Source organism: Thunnus thynnus, chromosome 1 (genome assembly GCF_963924715.1).
Source record: "Thunnus thynnus chromosome 1, fThuThy2.1, whole genome shotgun sequence".
NCBI lineage: Eukaryota > Metazoa > Chordata > Actinopteri > Scombriformes > Scombridae > Thunnus > Thunnus thynnus.
Window position 1 is genome coordinate 9853480 of NC_089517.1, and position 14841 is coordinate 9868320.

Sequence of the window (14841 nt, forward strand, 5' to 3'; positions counted from 1 at the left end):
GCCTCCTGCGCATTAAAACCGCATGGTACACACTGTGCGAGCTGTACGTGCTGAATAAATTAATGATCACTCTGCAGCACAGTCAATATTTCATAGGCTGCGAGTGTTACTAAAATGACAAACAGAGCGTAATGTAAATGGTAAATGGTAAATGGACTGCACTTATATAGCGCTTTTCTACCTTATCGGACAAAGCGCTTTACAATTTTTGCCAATTTTTGCCTCTCATCCACCTATTTACACACACACTCACACACTGATGTGAGCCATGCGAGGCACCCTGACCATCAGGAGCAACTTGGGGTTCGGTGTCTTGCTCAAGGACACTTTGAATCGAACCGCCAACCCTGCGGTTGGTGGACGACTCGCTCTACCTCCTGAGTCACAGCCACCCCGATATATGTCTCTCCTTCTCATTCTCAAATAATAAAGCTACATACTGTTTGCAATGCAGGACTGAGCTCTGGTTTATTCTCATAAAACATAACTTTGCCTTCTTACTTTTATCTTTCAACTTTAACTTTATTGTCCCCGAGGGGGAAATGTGTCTTTCAGCCAGGTGAAACACATACATATTTAAATATAAAACATAACAAAAATACATAAAACATCAAATAAAAAGATGGAAAACAGATGTTGAAACCCAACACACAAGCTCACGCAAACAATGCACATTTACATCAAGTGATAACATAAAACCTGGAGTTCTGCAGCCGTCGTGATCCAACATAATCAAATAACATCAGCATTATCAACCACATTATGCATATTTCATCCTAACAGCAGCCAAAACTAAGAGGGGCAGATAATTTAAACGCAAAGACACTGGCTCATTAAAAAGGCCTTCATGTTCTCCTTACACACTTTAGACTTTTTAATTAAAATATACTGATACCTTGCTTGATTTAGGAAGATTTCGACTCATTAAAATTGCTATAAATCAGTCAGGAGGAGCAACTGTTTCCCATAATTTCACGTGAAGAATTTGATAACTGTAATGGCATAATCATAATCTTAAATGAATGAAATTGCTGCTACTACTGACATAAATATGTGTCTTTCATCAAAGGTTTGTCCTTATATCTGTTTTGCTGTTATGTACGCTTGTCTTATGTACGTATCTGCACCACATAGTTTCCATATGTAGCAGCAACACATTGAAAACATGGCAGAGCTTCACTATTTTTAGCCCAGATCACTGAAGAAGTACAGTGACAATGTGTCCGTCCACTCGGTCCAGCCCCCACCCCTCCTTGATTGTGTTCCTATACAAAGTCAGGAAACTGTCTGGCCTTTGAGAGCTGCCTTGTTGTGAGGAAACACACTGCATGCCGGGCTCACATCCAGCGCTGAGTCTCAATACACAGCACAGGCCGTTTCTCCACCCACACCATCCTGACGTCAACCTGGATCCAAACATATTTTGTAACATATTATGAAACACGCACGTTATTATTTTTTATTATCATCGTGCATTGATGTGTATTTGTAATGTCTAGAATTTAAGATTTCGAGGCCTGTCGCTTAAGTTTATTTCTTCATCCATGAACTGAATAAATATTAAATCAAATCACAGTCACGTCAGATAAATTAAAGCTTACATGCTCTTTACAGCTCGTTCTTTACATGGAGGTGTTTTATAATTAGACTGTATAATTTTGCTTTTGTCAGGTGGATTGTAAAGCAGTGATTCTGTGATGGTGCGCTGCAAATATCAAACCATTTCATGGTGCCAAATGATGCTTTCGCTCCATGTTTGGGCACGTGTGTGTGTGTATGTGTGTGTGTGGGCTAAATCACAATTGGCTGTTGGTTATTAAAGTGGAGCTCTTCTCAAACAAATTCATACAGATGTGAAATATATTGGACTCCTTAACACATCAGCAAATGTGCAGTACTAACAGTTAGCGAGTGCAATACTTGTTTTTATTTAATTGGATATCTAATTTATGAACTTTGCCTCTTTTACAAATCTTATTGTTGTTATTATTCTAAATATGCATTTTACTGAACCTCAGGTCAGGTGCTTCACTATTTCAGGAATAGAGTAAACTCTAGTTATCAGGGGTACAATAGTGTATTATATATGTGTCTGATTATGTACTTATATCATGTGTTACATTTTTCTAGCTGTGTGCAACACTTGAGCCCAAGACGAGTATTCCCTCAGGCACAATAAAGTATATCTCATCTTAATTTATTAAACTACAAACAATTAGTTTAATATGTTATTTTACATATCAATTGGATAATTCAGCCTTAATGTACACAGATACATTGAATTTAACTATATAGCTACATCAAATGTTAATCACATTATCAATAATAATCCTTTAAAAAGCCATATATTTTTGGTTATTATGCAGCTGGTCATAAACGTTTCACCCCAGAAAATGAAAAAGAGAATAAAACAAAATGAACAGAAACTAATAAAAGGGGTTGTGCATATGAAGTGGCACATTCAGCAGCAGATTATGTGTCAGGAAAACAGAATAAAATCCAAAATTATAGGAGGAAAATGGTCACTTTTTCCTCTTCTTATTTAAAGTAGACACGAGAAAATAAATGGATTAAATGCACAACTAAAATAATGACATTTAATAATAATAATATAATGTTTTTTGTAATATGAATTTGAGGGTTTTGGGGTAAATTATCATTGGCTCTCTGGGTCCCATAGAAACGGTGATGTAGCGGTGGAGGGGCCGGCTCTTCGTGCAACAGCTGAGGCAGATCTGCAGCTTGATTACTGCTCGCAACAGACTCCAACATAATTGATGACCTAATTGAAAAGCTGGGGGAGGAGGTGCAGAGAAGGAGGAGGAGGAGGAGGAGGAGGAGGAGGAAGAGTGGAGGAGGGGGGGTGGGGGGAGCACGCTCGCGGACAGGAGGAGAGAGACGCGCTCCAATGAGAAAAGTTTACTTGTTCTTCCTCCGCACAGTCCCACAGCTGAGGGCATTGATGTGAGCGCAGGGGCTTTCAGTTTTTTACGCGCACTTCTTTCCCCCCATCTTTCACCCTCACACACGGAGCACAAAATCCACCTTCTTCACCTTTAGTTTAGCGCGTGTCTTGTCGTTTCCTTTCTTTCTCCCCTTTTTTTCTCCCCTTTATGAATGATTCTCTCTCGCAATACTTGTGCAACTTCTTCTAAATCCTCGGATACCTCGCCGTCCTCGTCTGCACGACCTCACCTCGGCACATCTTCTTCTCTCCTCAAGTTCAAGCGCCACCAGGACTTTCACTGCAGCTACAGACGCACTTGGGGGAAATATCACTCGACGAGGAAAAACTTGATACTTTGTGCAGCAGCAGCAGCAGCAGCAGCAGCCGCTGAAACGACCGTCGACATGAGTCTCAAAGCTGACGCAGAGCCGAACAACAACGTTTCCATCGAAGAGGAGGTGAGTTTATGAAAAGTTTCATGTCTCTGCTGCACCGGCGTGTTCATGTTCACTAATGTGTCTTTCCTGCTTTAAATTAGGACGTGTGTAAGTTTTTGCTTACAAATTGTTTGTTTGGGTGAGATTTAATTTGCTTATATTGGCTTTTTTTATTTTTATTTTTTTTGCTCTTCACCGAAGTCCTGAAGTTTTTGTTGTTTTTTTTAAAAAAGGAAGCAGCGAAGGCGCAAATTTAAAAAGGAAACGTGAGTAATCTTCCACCTCTAGTGGAGCATCATAAAACAGGCACATTAGACAGATATCAGTCTGGGACTATGCTCCTAAATTTAATTTCGACGTGCAAATCTTTATTCCTCAACCTTGCAGTACCTTGTCATTAGTTGTTTTTTTCTTTAAAGGTTACATTTGGTTTAATGTCACCAGGTGACTATTAAAGCAAACATTATTATGAATCACTTAAATTGCTTTAATTTTATTTTATTCGCTCATTGAGGAGCAAATCGTTATTCATTGTGTTTGTATGAAACCTTTATTTCAAACACGAGGCTTTACAATATATCATCCTTTTAATGTGGATATAAAAAACAGTAGTCTACGTTTAAGAGCAATAAATTAATGTAAAAAAAAAACGCGTTTAATGTGTAAACCGGTCTCTATTGGGGGGGAAAGAAAATGTCCTATATAAATTGAGTATGGGGCCTATAATATTGGGTTTGCACAATACCCATTGTAAATTTTTGTCATCCTCCTCCTAAACATCCGCTTTGTTGCCGTGATTTTGGCTGTTTGTTTGCACTCGGATGCCAAAGAAAATATGATGCGTCACAGAGAGGTTGCAGCATCAAATGTTCTAGGTCATCATGAAGTGAATCCAGAAACCCACAACTGCATTAGCGTTTTTTTAGGTTTTAAGAATAAATTGAACTGATTTTAAATCGATTACTGAGTATAAAACGTTTATTTTTCACATCAGTTTTGAGTAAATTGAAATATCTGCAGTATGATTCATGTTGACTTCTTACAGCTGCCAGTCTTCATCTGTGTGGTCAGCTATATTTCCTCTTTAATGACTCCTTATGGAGAGACACTGAGGGGAGTACTGGGCCTTTTGTTGGTCCTCCTTTGTTCCCATTATCTTCTAACGAAGCCATGTGTGGTCACTTGCCTTTGCTGAGCCTAATTTGCTCTTGTATTTTTTTTAATTGTAATTAATAGCAAAGACCAAGCGCAACAGGCAGACTTTTATTTTCAAGCAAAAAAAAAAAACCCCTTCATGTCAGCTCAGATCTGTTAAATCATCAAGATATAATATCATGCTGTTATCAATCACTCTGTTTGTTTCTAGAAATTCACTTGATAGAACTGATGCATTTCAGATTATTATTAGATGTCAGAACGCTTGCAGAGACTTCACCACAGCTTCAGGTTTACCGACTCGTCCCAGAGTCGCTCAGAAACGAGAAGCCGCTGGTCATATTATAACATCTTCATTGAGTTTGCGCCCAGCTGAGACGGCCTTCAATTGCTGTATGTGCTGACTTGTAAAGGGCTGAGAATTGCTGCTGTGCGGCACCTGAAAAATGCCGGAGGGCCTGCAGGGTTGGGGCCGTGGGTCAGAGGAAGGAAATGGTGTCACGCTGTGCACTGTTGTCCAGTGCTGTTCCTCTGGCAGCCCCATTGTACTGAGGGCCTCCCCACCAGCTGGGAACTAATGGGCCTCGCACTGCACTGTTTGTTTCCTCGGCCACACTGGTCTGTACACAGCATCAACGCTCAATGACGGATCCAGGCACATCCAGGGGTCCTTGAAGAGGATCCAGGGGTCCCCAGCAGGATGAAGGCCCCTCTTGTGTTTACCAGTTTAGCTTGTTAACACGCTGGAGTAATGACAGAATGTATATTTTCTGTTTTTTAATCACAGGTTTCATAGATTGATCAGATTTGATAATGACAAAGATGAAATCCTATAGGGATTCTTCCAACTTTTTTTTTTTAATGGCATAAATGTATAAAAGGAATAGTAAAGAAATAAATGTTACTATGAATAAGACCTTCAGACTTTCTCCTCATCTTTACTTTATTGATAAATTACTTGATAAATTGACCTCTTCAGGCCTCTGAAGTAAATCAAATCAAACAATCCTGGAAGGAATAATCACTCTGTTTGAACTGCTCTGATCTGTAAACAGATGCAAACTGATGAGGTCAAAAGGAGTCATACCTTTTGTTTTTTTTAAGGGCTCATAAGCTAAAAAAGGTTGGGAACCAGTGGTTTAAATGGTTAAAATCTCCAGAAACGTTTGTAAAAGAAAGAAGAGCTTTTGTTTCAGCTTTCCAGGGTTCATCAGGGTCGAGGAAAAGTTTGGGAGCACTTGACCAATATGACATTTGATTCCTGACCTTTCATTGGTCGGTTCACTTGTCCAGCTCGTGTTTTTACTTTTGAGGTCCTTTTTTTTTTTTTAATCTTGAATATTTTCTGTTTATTCTTTTTCTCATTTTCCATGACTTACTTCCATAAATGTATATTGCACATACATACATATGTAGGTTGGTTATTCAGGAGGCCTGACAGATGTGGGACCTTTGCCAAACATTTATATATATGTTTGTTTTTTTTCTGTACAACTGATAGTCGACACAAAATAAAAGGACATTATGAATATCACATGGTCGCCTCCAAAATGATCATTGTCATATTGTGCTTTTTTTTTTTTTTTAATTTGTTTACAGGTACGAACACTGTTTGTCAGTGGCCTACCAGTCGATATCAAACCTCGGGAACTTTACCTTCTCTTCAGACCTTTTAAAGTAAGTTACAACATGATGGTATTTCTAAGGAAACAGGGTGTTTGTATGTTGTACAGATTATAAAGCCATATGAGGAAGGCAGATGTGTGATTTTTGGTGTGTGTGTGTATACTGTAAAATGAAACTTGACTTCTCACCCTCCTTTTTTTTAAAAAAAAAAAAAAAAAAAAAGTAAAGCAAAGGGTAGCTGCTGTGTGCCAGGTGCTGGAAAAGTCATGGAGAGTGCTTCAAAAAGGATTATCTGCACACAAAGGAAGACCTTTGGAGTCATAATGTTTCATTAAAGTATGAGGAAGCAGTTGTAATCCAGTGCAGGTTATTTTTTTTAAGAAATTACTTTTCATACTGTTTTTCAGATTCGATCAATCCTGTAGAGTTTTGATTCTTCAGCTCATACAGTAGAACGTTTATCAGAGGCCTTCTTGTATGTAGTTGAAATCAAACAATCCCCCCGTTAATAGAAGTCCAGATATTTGCATATATGGAAATGAGGCCACATCATTGTTCGTCCTGGGCTCTGTCTTTTGACTGGACTCCAGTTCCATAAACACCCCTCCCACCCGTGTCCTAACTAACCAAATTGGAAGTGGTATCCCTCGCACATGGATGATCTTGTGGTATGTGTAAATGAGTAGCCCTCACGATTGGCCAACCAACCCTCTCCGTGACCCAGCTCAGCCACCGTGTAGGGAAATTTTATTTCATTCTCGTAACATTCAGGCATTGTGCAACCACTGAAATGTTTTGTTTTCTTAAGGCAAAGTAACAGTTGTTTTTTTTGTTTGTTTTTTTATTTCAAGGCCTCCACAGTAGGCAAACACAGCACAGATTGTGTGCAAATAGCGTTAAATCTGATTAATTTAAGGTTTCCATGCACTTCAGGTTCCCTCTGAAATTAATCTTCTCACTTTACAAGATCTTTACAAGAGAAATCACTTTAATGTTGACTGTATTCTACCTATTGTTGTTCTACTCTTACTGAAGGTAAGGAAATCTGGTTCGGATTGTTGCTAAGGATTTATCACAGCTAGTGAAAGTTGTTTAATTTTCCATGGCTGTAAATCAGGATCAGTAGAGATCCCATCTATCAATACTCTGGTCAGGCAAAATTCCCCTTCATTTCTCAGGAATTTGCTCGTGCTTCAACCAACCCCTGTGCTGTTTTTAACTTGTTTTGAAACCGGTGTCTTTATTTGGAAGTCATGCTTAATCTATACTTAAACCAGAAGAAAAAAAATCCCTTACATTGATAACATGTGCCCAGCTCTTAAAATATACCACGGTCTTCATTTTCTTATTTTTAGCACTTTATCTACAATCAAATAAATGAAAGCTGCTTTACCTCATGTGTACAGCAGTTGTTGGAAATGTACAGGTCTCTCTTATTTTAGCATAACATATTTAAATACGTAACAGTGTCACAGAAGGATCCGTGATGGCTGACGGCTACTGAGCTCAAACTGAAGGTGCACACAAGCAGGTTTCTCTTCATATGGCGAGAGGCGTTCATGCCTGACTTCTTGCATGTGACTCCATGGTGGATAATTGGCTATCTTTCTTCCCCGCAGGGTTATGAAGGGTCACTGATTAAGTTAACATCAAAACAGGTGAGATGCTTCCCATCCGCGGTAGGAATCGCTTTAATGCTATACTGAAATATAAAACATATATATATGACCAGACAGTGGTGGCACTTCAGCTAAAGCATTAAAAAAAAAAAGGAATAATTGTTTTATTGCTGATTTGTCATGATTTTTCTACTGAACCATAAATATTTTAATCATCAATCTGATATTTGCCAAAAACGCAGGTTCTTGTATATTAAGGTGGTCCTCCAGGGGGGTCGGTTGTCTCAGTTTGTTTCTTCCCTTTTGTCTTCCAGCCTGTCGGGTTTGTAACTTTTGACAGCCGGTCTGGAGCTGAAGCTGCGAAAAATGCACTAAATGTAAGCATTTATTGACTTTCTTTTATTATTGATTCATGTCCTCACTCTGAGTCTGTTGCTGTTTGTTTCCCTCCCCCCCTTTTTTTTGAAAACCTCCTTTTAAATATGTTTTTATATTTTAGATTTGTGCTAACTTAAACTAAAAAATAATAATTGGGAGTTAAAGAAAATCTTTCCCTTTTTTAAAAAAAAAAATATTCTCAAAGCCAACCCATTTTGTCTTTTTATAATTCAATGGCAGGGCCATTTTTGGAAAGAGGCCAGAATCCTGTAGCCTTACGGTAGTTTACTTTGACCTTGATACACATCCCTTCTTAGTCTGGTGTAGCTTTCCTCATTTTGCATATCACTGCTTTACTGTAATACCTGTTCTGTAGCCACATTTGTAGTGTTATTTGAACACATCTTCAGTAGTGTAACCTCTTATTTTGTCACCCAGTAGCCCACGTTGGCAGTATCTAACACTTCTCTCTCATAGCCTAGCCCTTCCTTATGAGCATCACCTCTTAGACACACCAGCAGTCACACACACAAACACACACATACACCAAAATACTACTCACCTGCATGTGGGCACAATGCTTAGGGCACAAGAACACAAGCAGGGTTAAACCACCAAAAAAAAAAAAAAAAAAATGACACTCAAAAGTCTCGTCATCGGCCCTTTTTCCTCGTCTCTCTCCCTCTCTCTCTCTCCTCGTGGCTTGGGCGACGGGGTTGAACTCCTCCTCCAGTCGCCTGTGCTCTTGATTTTGTCATGAGGAAGAAGAGACGCAAGCATGTTGAAATACTTCAGGATTGTATCCTTCAGTCTGCCCTTTTTTTTTTGAAAACCTGATCAGTTCTAGATCGGTGAAAGCAGTCAGGTGTGTGTTTTCACATCCAACGGGGGGGGGCAGAACAGTGTTTAGCTCAAGGGAAGCTTAAAGGATACATCCTGAGTATTGAAACATGGCTTTTGGAAAGGCGACCATGTGAGACTACTGAGCTACAGCCCCTCAAACTCAGCCCACCTCCCTTACGATACTATGTCCCCCTCCTCCCCTCCTCCGTCTCTCCCCCAGGGTATCCGTTTTGACCCCGAAAGCCCCCAGACCCTGCGCTTAGAGTTTGCTAAAGCCAACACGAAGATGGCAAAGAGTAAGCTGATGGCCACACCGAACCCCACAAATATCCACCCTGCTCTAGGAGCACACTTCATTGCACGGGACCCATGTAAGTTGTACGGCTGCACCACTCTAGGCTCTCTCATCCACTCTCACCTTGGCAATGCCAGTACTCGATTGTCCTTATTACCCTCTTTTAATCTGTCTTTTAGATGTTGTGGTATTGAAGTAAAATGGACAAGGGGAAAAAAAAAACAGAATCTAACAAATTAAGGACTAACTCACCCTCCACATGCATGTGTCATCTTGACTCTAAGACAGCCGCTTTGCTTCTTCCCAGCTGGGAAATTCCTCTGTCACAGGGTTTAGTCAGCAGTTGTGTCTGTTTTCTTTGCCTAAACACCTGCTTGATTCATTAGATTTTGGCAGGTTGTAGACACTTTTTAGGGTGGTAAAATGGGTTATAAATTGGTTCTTTTTCTTTTAGTGACTGTACAGAACTTACAGTAAGATTTTATCACTGGTCAGTAGTAAACCTAAAAGCCACATTATGACGGCACAAAGCGGTAACAGATCCTCTCTTTGCAGCATGTTTTGATTACTTCCTGATTTAACTTTTTTACATTTTTTTTTAGCCTCTATTAACTTCTTACATGATGCAAGCAGCTGTGTTCAAGGGTAGGTTAGTCAGCTTTTTGTTTCCTCCCGCCCTGTACATCCCCAGATGACCTGACAGGGGCAGCACTGATCCCAGCATCGCCGGATGCCTGGACTCCTTACCCTCTGTATACCACGGAGCTGACCCCAGGCCTCCCTCACGCGGCCTTCACTTACCCAGCGGCCGCTGCCGCTGCTGCAGCCCTCCACGCCCAGGTGAGGGACCAACCGGTGTGTGTTTCTCTTATCTTCTATTTCACAAGTATCCTTTAGAAAACATTCATATTTGACAATATAGGAAACCCCTTTTTTAGAGTCACATAAATTATGCTTTCACCTGGGTACGCTACAGATTATCATGCATGGCTGCCATTTAATGCATGGTTTTTGTAAGGTTATGGTGGTCTGTTTTTGCACTGAGCTGCAGTACGCAAATGTGTTAATTTTGTCCTTCATCACACCTACAAAGAAGTGAAGTCCTAACATTTAACCATTGGATTATTAAGGAAGCATCACTGCAATTTCAAACTTGATAACGTTGTACACCTTTTTTTAAAATGGAGGTTCTGATTCTGGAAACACTCCAGTGGTCGTCTGAGGTATTACAATAACACCACAAAGACCTGTGTTGCTGAAGCCACAGGTATTAAATGTGTTGCATGTTGCTTTTGGCTGCACAACTTGTGCCCAGTCTTATATCACTTAAACAGAGAGCTGATGGGAAGTTAAATCTATGATCCTACTGAAATGTCATTTTAAAATGGAAAATGTCTTGATTCCTAGAGTAGATGAACATTCCTTGATGTAGTGTAACCTTACACTGCCATGCACTTACCTCAGAATCCCTCTCGATGGTCGTCAGTTGGCTGTTTTTGGCTTTCACAGTGGATGAGTCTCAGATGAGGAGTTGTAACTTTTTCCTTTAATGGAGCTCCCTGCCATCACTGTCCTGTCAGTGTGCAGCTTCAAGCATTTGGGGGATAAAAGGAGCTTTTACTGGTCAAATACCAATTTGTTTTTCTACAGCATGAACTAAGATGCAGAAAATGGTTTAAGAAATACAAAATGAGCCTTTTTAAGAGGAACTTTTATCCCAAACTGGCAGCTGGTGGGTTAGCATTTACACTAGCTGCACCGAAAGTAGCAATGACTACTAGCTTTAACGTCTCCTAACATGCTATCAGTGTTTAAGTTTAAAATCAGTTTAAAACATTTAATTACACTTTTTTAGATTTGGTTTACAAAAAACTATTCATCATTGTAATAGCAGTGCCATCATGTTCATCAAAGGGGCGTATAGCATTTTCCATCTTAAGCTAATTGCTGTCTAAATGCTAGCAGTAGTGCAGCTAACTACAAGGCAGTGGGCAGGGCTTTTGTAACAATAGCAATGGAAAATATTTCTCTTGTTGGGTCATTTAAAGTTCATTGTGAGCTAACTTCCTGCAATGTAAGTGCATAGTGGGAGTGCTACACTGCAGAGCAGGCAGCGATTGCACAGGCCATTTTGTTGGGCACAAGAGGCAGAGGAATGTAAGGTATTTGCTTGGAGAAATTGTCCGTCCTGATGGCCTTCTCTGGAGGTGCCAACTTACTGTCCACGTTCCTGTTGGAACATAAGCTGACTGTGTAGCCGTACAAAGGGGGGGAGCCTTTTAATTGCAATCTGATGAAAGATCTGTAAAATGCCCTGAGATCTATTCCCACTGACTCTCGGCCCTTTTAGCTCGACTGTATGACACAGCAGTGCCACATTAAGAGTCTCCAAATGTCTCTGAACAACTGCTGATAACCTCCTGAGTATATTAAGCTGTTTGGCCCTGTAGTCATGGCCTCTGTCTTTTTTTTTTTTTTTAATTCAGTGAAAGAAATGAGGCCTCATTCTGCCACAGGCTTTAGTCACAGGTATGGAAAGGTACAGGCATACCAGCTCTTGCCCCGTGGAAATGTTTAACACAAGGGGAGGTGCAACTCTCCACATTTCCATGCCTGTTAATTACTCCAGGACTGTTGTCCGCAATGAACAGCTACGTGACCCACATTCCCATGGCTTCAGTGACCAGGGCTTAAAGGGACAGTCCTCCCAAAACTTCTTGTCAAAGTAGATTTCAAAGCATATTTCTGTATAAAAATCCCCAGAATTTGAGGATTGAAGCACTGAAGCCTGTTTTTGGTCTGGTGTATGTCTGTTTGTGTTTCTTTAGATGCGCTGGTACCCTACCCCCTCTGAGACTTCCCAGCCTGGATGGAAGTCCCGGCAGTTTTGTTAGATATTTAGTGAGTAACCTTTGGTCCAACAGTGTTTCTAGATTTGGCAACCCCCACCCACCATCCTCTAACTGCTAGACTGATGTCATGCAAACTGAAACCTGCATGATGACACCAACACGATGTTTTACTGGAAACTGCAGAATGTGTCAAGATAAATTAAAATGCCTCGTTAAACTGATGTGCTATTATGAAGGTTAAGGCTGGTGATATTCTACGTTTTTTTTATTGTCAACAAACCAGCAGTGTCAGTAAATCTCAATACGTTTTGACTTCCTCAGCCTGTCTGTGGCACTCAGCCCCAGGAACATTCATTCCTACTGAAGATGTAAACGGGCTATAAATATATACTTTTCAGAAAATGCTAAATTTCCTAAAACAGCCAGACAAACAGGAGTAGATTGGGAGTTGTTTGGACTATTTTCACCTGCAGATTTGGTTCTCTGAGTATTAACAGTAGCACGATGGTGTATGTGGGATTGACTCTAAAACTACAGTGTCAATGTTTATCGTAAGGTAGGAAGGAATATGTCATCCAGTTTGAGGATGTGATACATTTATGTGTGTTAGTTTTTTGGAAACAATGGAGCTCTATGGCACAGCTACAAAGGTAATTGTAGGATCAAATCACTGGCTTTGGTCTTTTCATGGGAATTTGTTGATAAGAACTAGAATATCATCAGACGTTTCCTTTTATGGCTGTTGGTAGTCTATATTTTTCTAATACAGCTTGTCGTCTTGTTATAGCTGATTCCTCTGTGCCATAGAGCTCCATTATTGTACATAAACTAGCCAGACTGTTACACTAGGTGACACTGCTGCTCGATCATACACTGTCCTGCTGCTGTAAATACTCACAAACAAACCAAATGTGTATTAATTTGTGGCTGAAAACAGTTTCCAACGAATAGTTTTTCTCTTATTTGAGTAATGTTTGGTAAAAATGCCAGTGCCTGGCTATTTTAGGAGATTATTTAACCTTTTGTAAAAATGAAGCTTCATACTGTATCTGTATTTTACTGCAATTGGCTAACATTGTTGGTTTCTGTCTTTTTGTTGGCTTTGACAAAAATGTAAGATAAAACCAGCCTTATCCTTTTTTTTAAACTCAAGTTTTTTGTTTTAAAAATAATGCTTTTTTTTACTGGCATCTTTTTTTAATAACTCCTTTTTTCCCCCTCCTTGTTCTCTTCAGGCCTCTGGAAACCACACCTTTGTCCAGCTGAAGTGAGGTTTGCCAAGCTCTTCATTAATTTAATCAGGTTTATTTAATGGACAAATGTGCATTATTATAAACAAACAGTATTTATATCTCTTCCCGATTGTCTCTGGGGGGAGTCTGAGTTGAAACCATCTTGCTGTCGACAATCTGAGCTTATCCTTGGCGACTATTGCGGTACCATCTTAGCACTTCAAAAAAAAAACAAACAAAAAAAATAACCTCATGCAATCCTAGTCAAACTCCATGGATCATAATTGCTGAGGAAAAATTGACACATTGAAGTTACCGTTGTTAAGCTAGTCCTTCTATGGGTTACCGCTGCTCCTGGGAGGTTTAGAAGCGTTAAGAGTCATTGCATGTTAAAGTCTTTTTGGCATGAATTTAGAACGCAGAGTTCTGTGTATCCTAATTTTCTTAGTGTTTGTGTTGCCTCTTTACCTTGGCCTAGACAGCGAAATGTTTTGTTTTCCTGTAGAACCTTGGTCTTACCTCTGTGAAAGCTAGGCTGTTGTGTAAATGGCTTATCTCGCATGGACCTTGTGAATGCATCCCTACGTTCTATGACAATCCCAGTCCTTATGATCATATCAATGTCTGTCATTATTTGAGCAAAAGAAAGTACAAATATTTTTGTACTTTTTTGCGTAATGTATATTTATGCATTTTTGTGCAACTAAATAATGAACCTGTATAAGTTGGATGTTTAGTCGTCTCTTGTGTTCTTGGTGTTAATTTTTGATCCTATAATCCTGTTGAAGTAGTTTTAAAGAAGAAAAAAAAGTGCAATTTGTTTAAAGGGGAAGTGGGTATCTGTCAAAAAAAAAAAAGGAAGTATTCTGAACGTGGCTTGTGCCATTCTGCTAAAATGAGATTGCTGTAAAACGATCTTTCAGAATGTGAAACTGGACTACAAACGTAAAAGGGTTGCTTTTTTTGGGGGGCCATTTTGAAATGGGAAGCAGGATTAGAGTGATGGAGGAATTTAGTTTGTGGTTTAGAAACATGTTTGTCTTTGTATCTGCTGTGCATAAGATGTAAAAAATATTCCCATCTTATGAATAAAAGAAGTGAATGCATTACTCTGTTGTCGGCCATCTCTCTCATTTATCACCGTGGCGAGTCGGCGGCCAATCAAAGTTAACAAAAACGCTCCGACACTGCATGCTAACTGAAAGACTTGAACTCTGTGGACATCAGATGTTGACATCAATAATTCATGCCAACTATTCATTTGTAATGCACCATTGCATTAGTGTCTCTTTGTATCATGTGTGGAGCTGACCTCCACACTCTGCCCACATAAGCTGGTAAGACGCACTGCTCAGCCAACCGTGACGGCTCCTCGAGAGACTCTTAAGTGACTGGTCTCTATACGACCAGCTGCTTAATTGTAGTGGTGACTGTGCTGATTAACTATGAACATTTGG

The 14841-nt window shown here is 39.8% G+C and overlaps 1 protein-coding gene across 4 annotated transcripts; it reads left to right on the top strand.

Moving 5' to 3' along the window:
* The first annotated feature begins 2867 nt into the window (after positions 1–2867).
* On the top strand, positions 2868–13632 carry LOC137174158 (RNA-binding protein, mRNA-processing factor 2a). 4 transcript variants are annotated; one of them, XM_067579329.1, is made up of 8 exons: positions 2869–3405; positions 6139–6216; positions 7785–7823; positions 8099–8161; positions 9226–9376; positions 9992–10155; positions 12129–12201; positions 13388–13632. In XM_067579329.1, the coding sequence occupies exons 1-7, from the start codon at positions 3118–3120 to the stop codon at positions 12192–12194; spliced, it is 849 nt and encodes a 282-aa protein (XP_067435430.1). In that variant the 5' UTR covers positions 2869–3117; the 3' UTR covers positions 12195–12201; positions 13388–13632. The 4 variants fall into 4 exon arrangements, with proteins under 4 accessions (XP_067435577.1, XP_067435430.1, XP_067435654.1 ...); XM_067579402.1 differs by having other exon boundaries at positions 2871–3405; positions 9992–10140; XM_067579476.1 differs by lacking the exon at positions 12129–12201 and having other exon boundaries at positions 2868–3405.
* Positions 13633–14841: the final 1209 nt, after the last annotated feature.

Bases quoted from the DNA above. Each gene is read 5' to 3' on its own strand.
- LOC137174158 (XM_067579329.1), top strand. From the start codon at position 3,118: ATGATTCTCTCTCGCAATACTTGTGCAACTTCTTCTAAATCCTCGGAT. The intron at 8,162-9,225 runs GTAAGCATTTAT...TCTCTCCCCCAG, and splicing joins CTGCGAAAAATGCACTAAAT to GGTATCCGTTTTGACCCCGA. The intron at 10,156-12,128 runs GTGTGTGTTTCT...GTGTTTCTTTAG, and splicing joins CCCAGGTGAGGGACCAACCG to ATGCGCTGGTACCCTACCCC.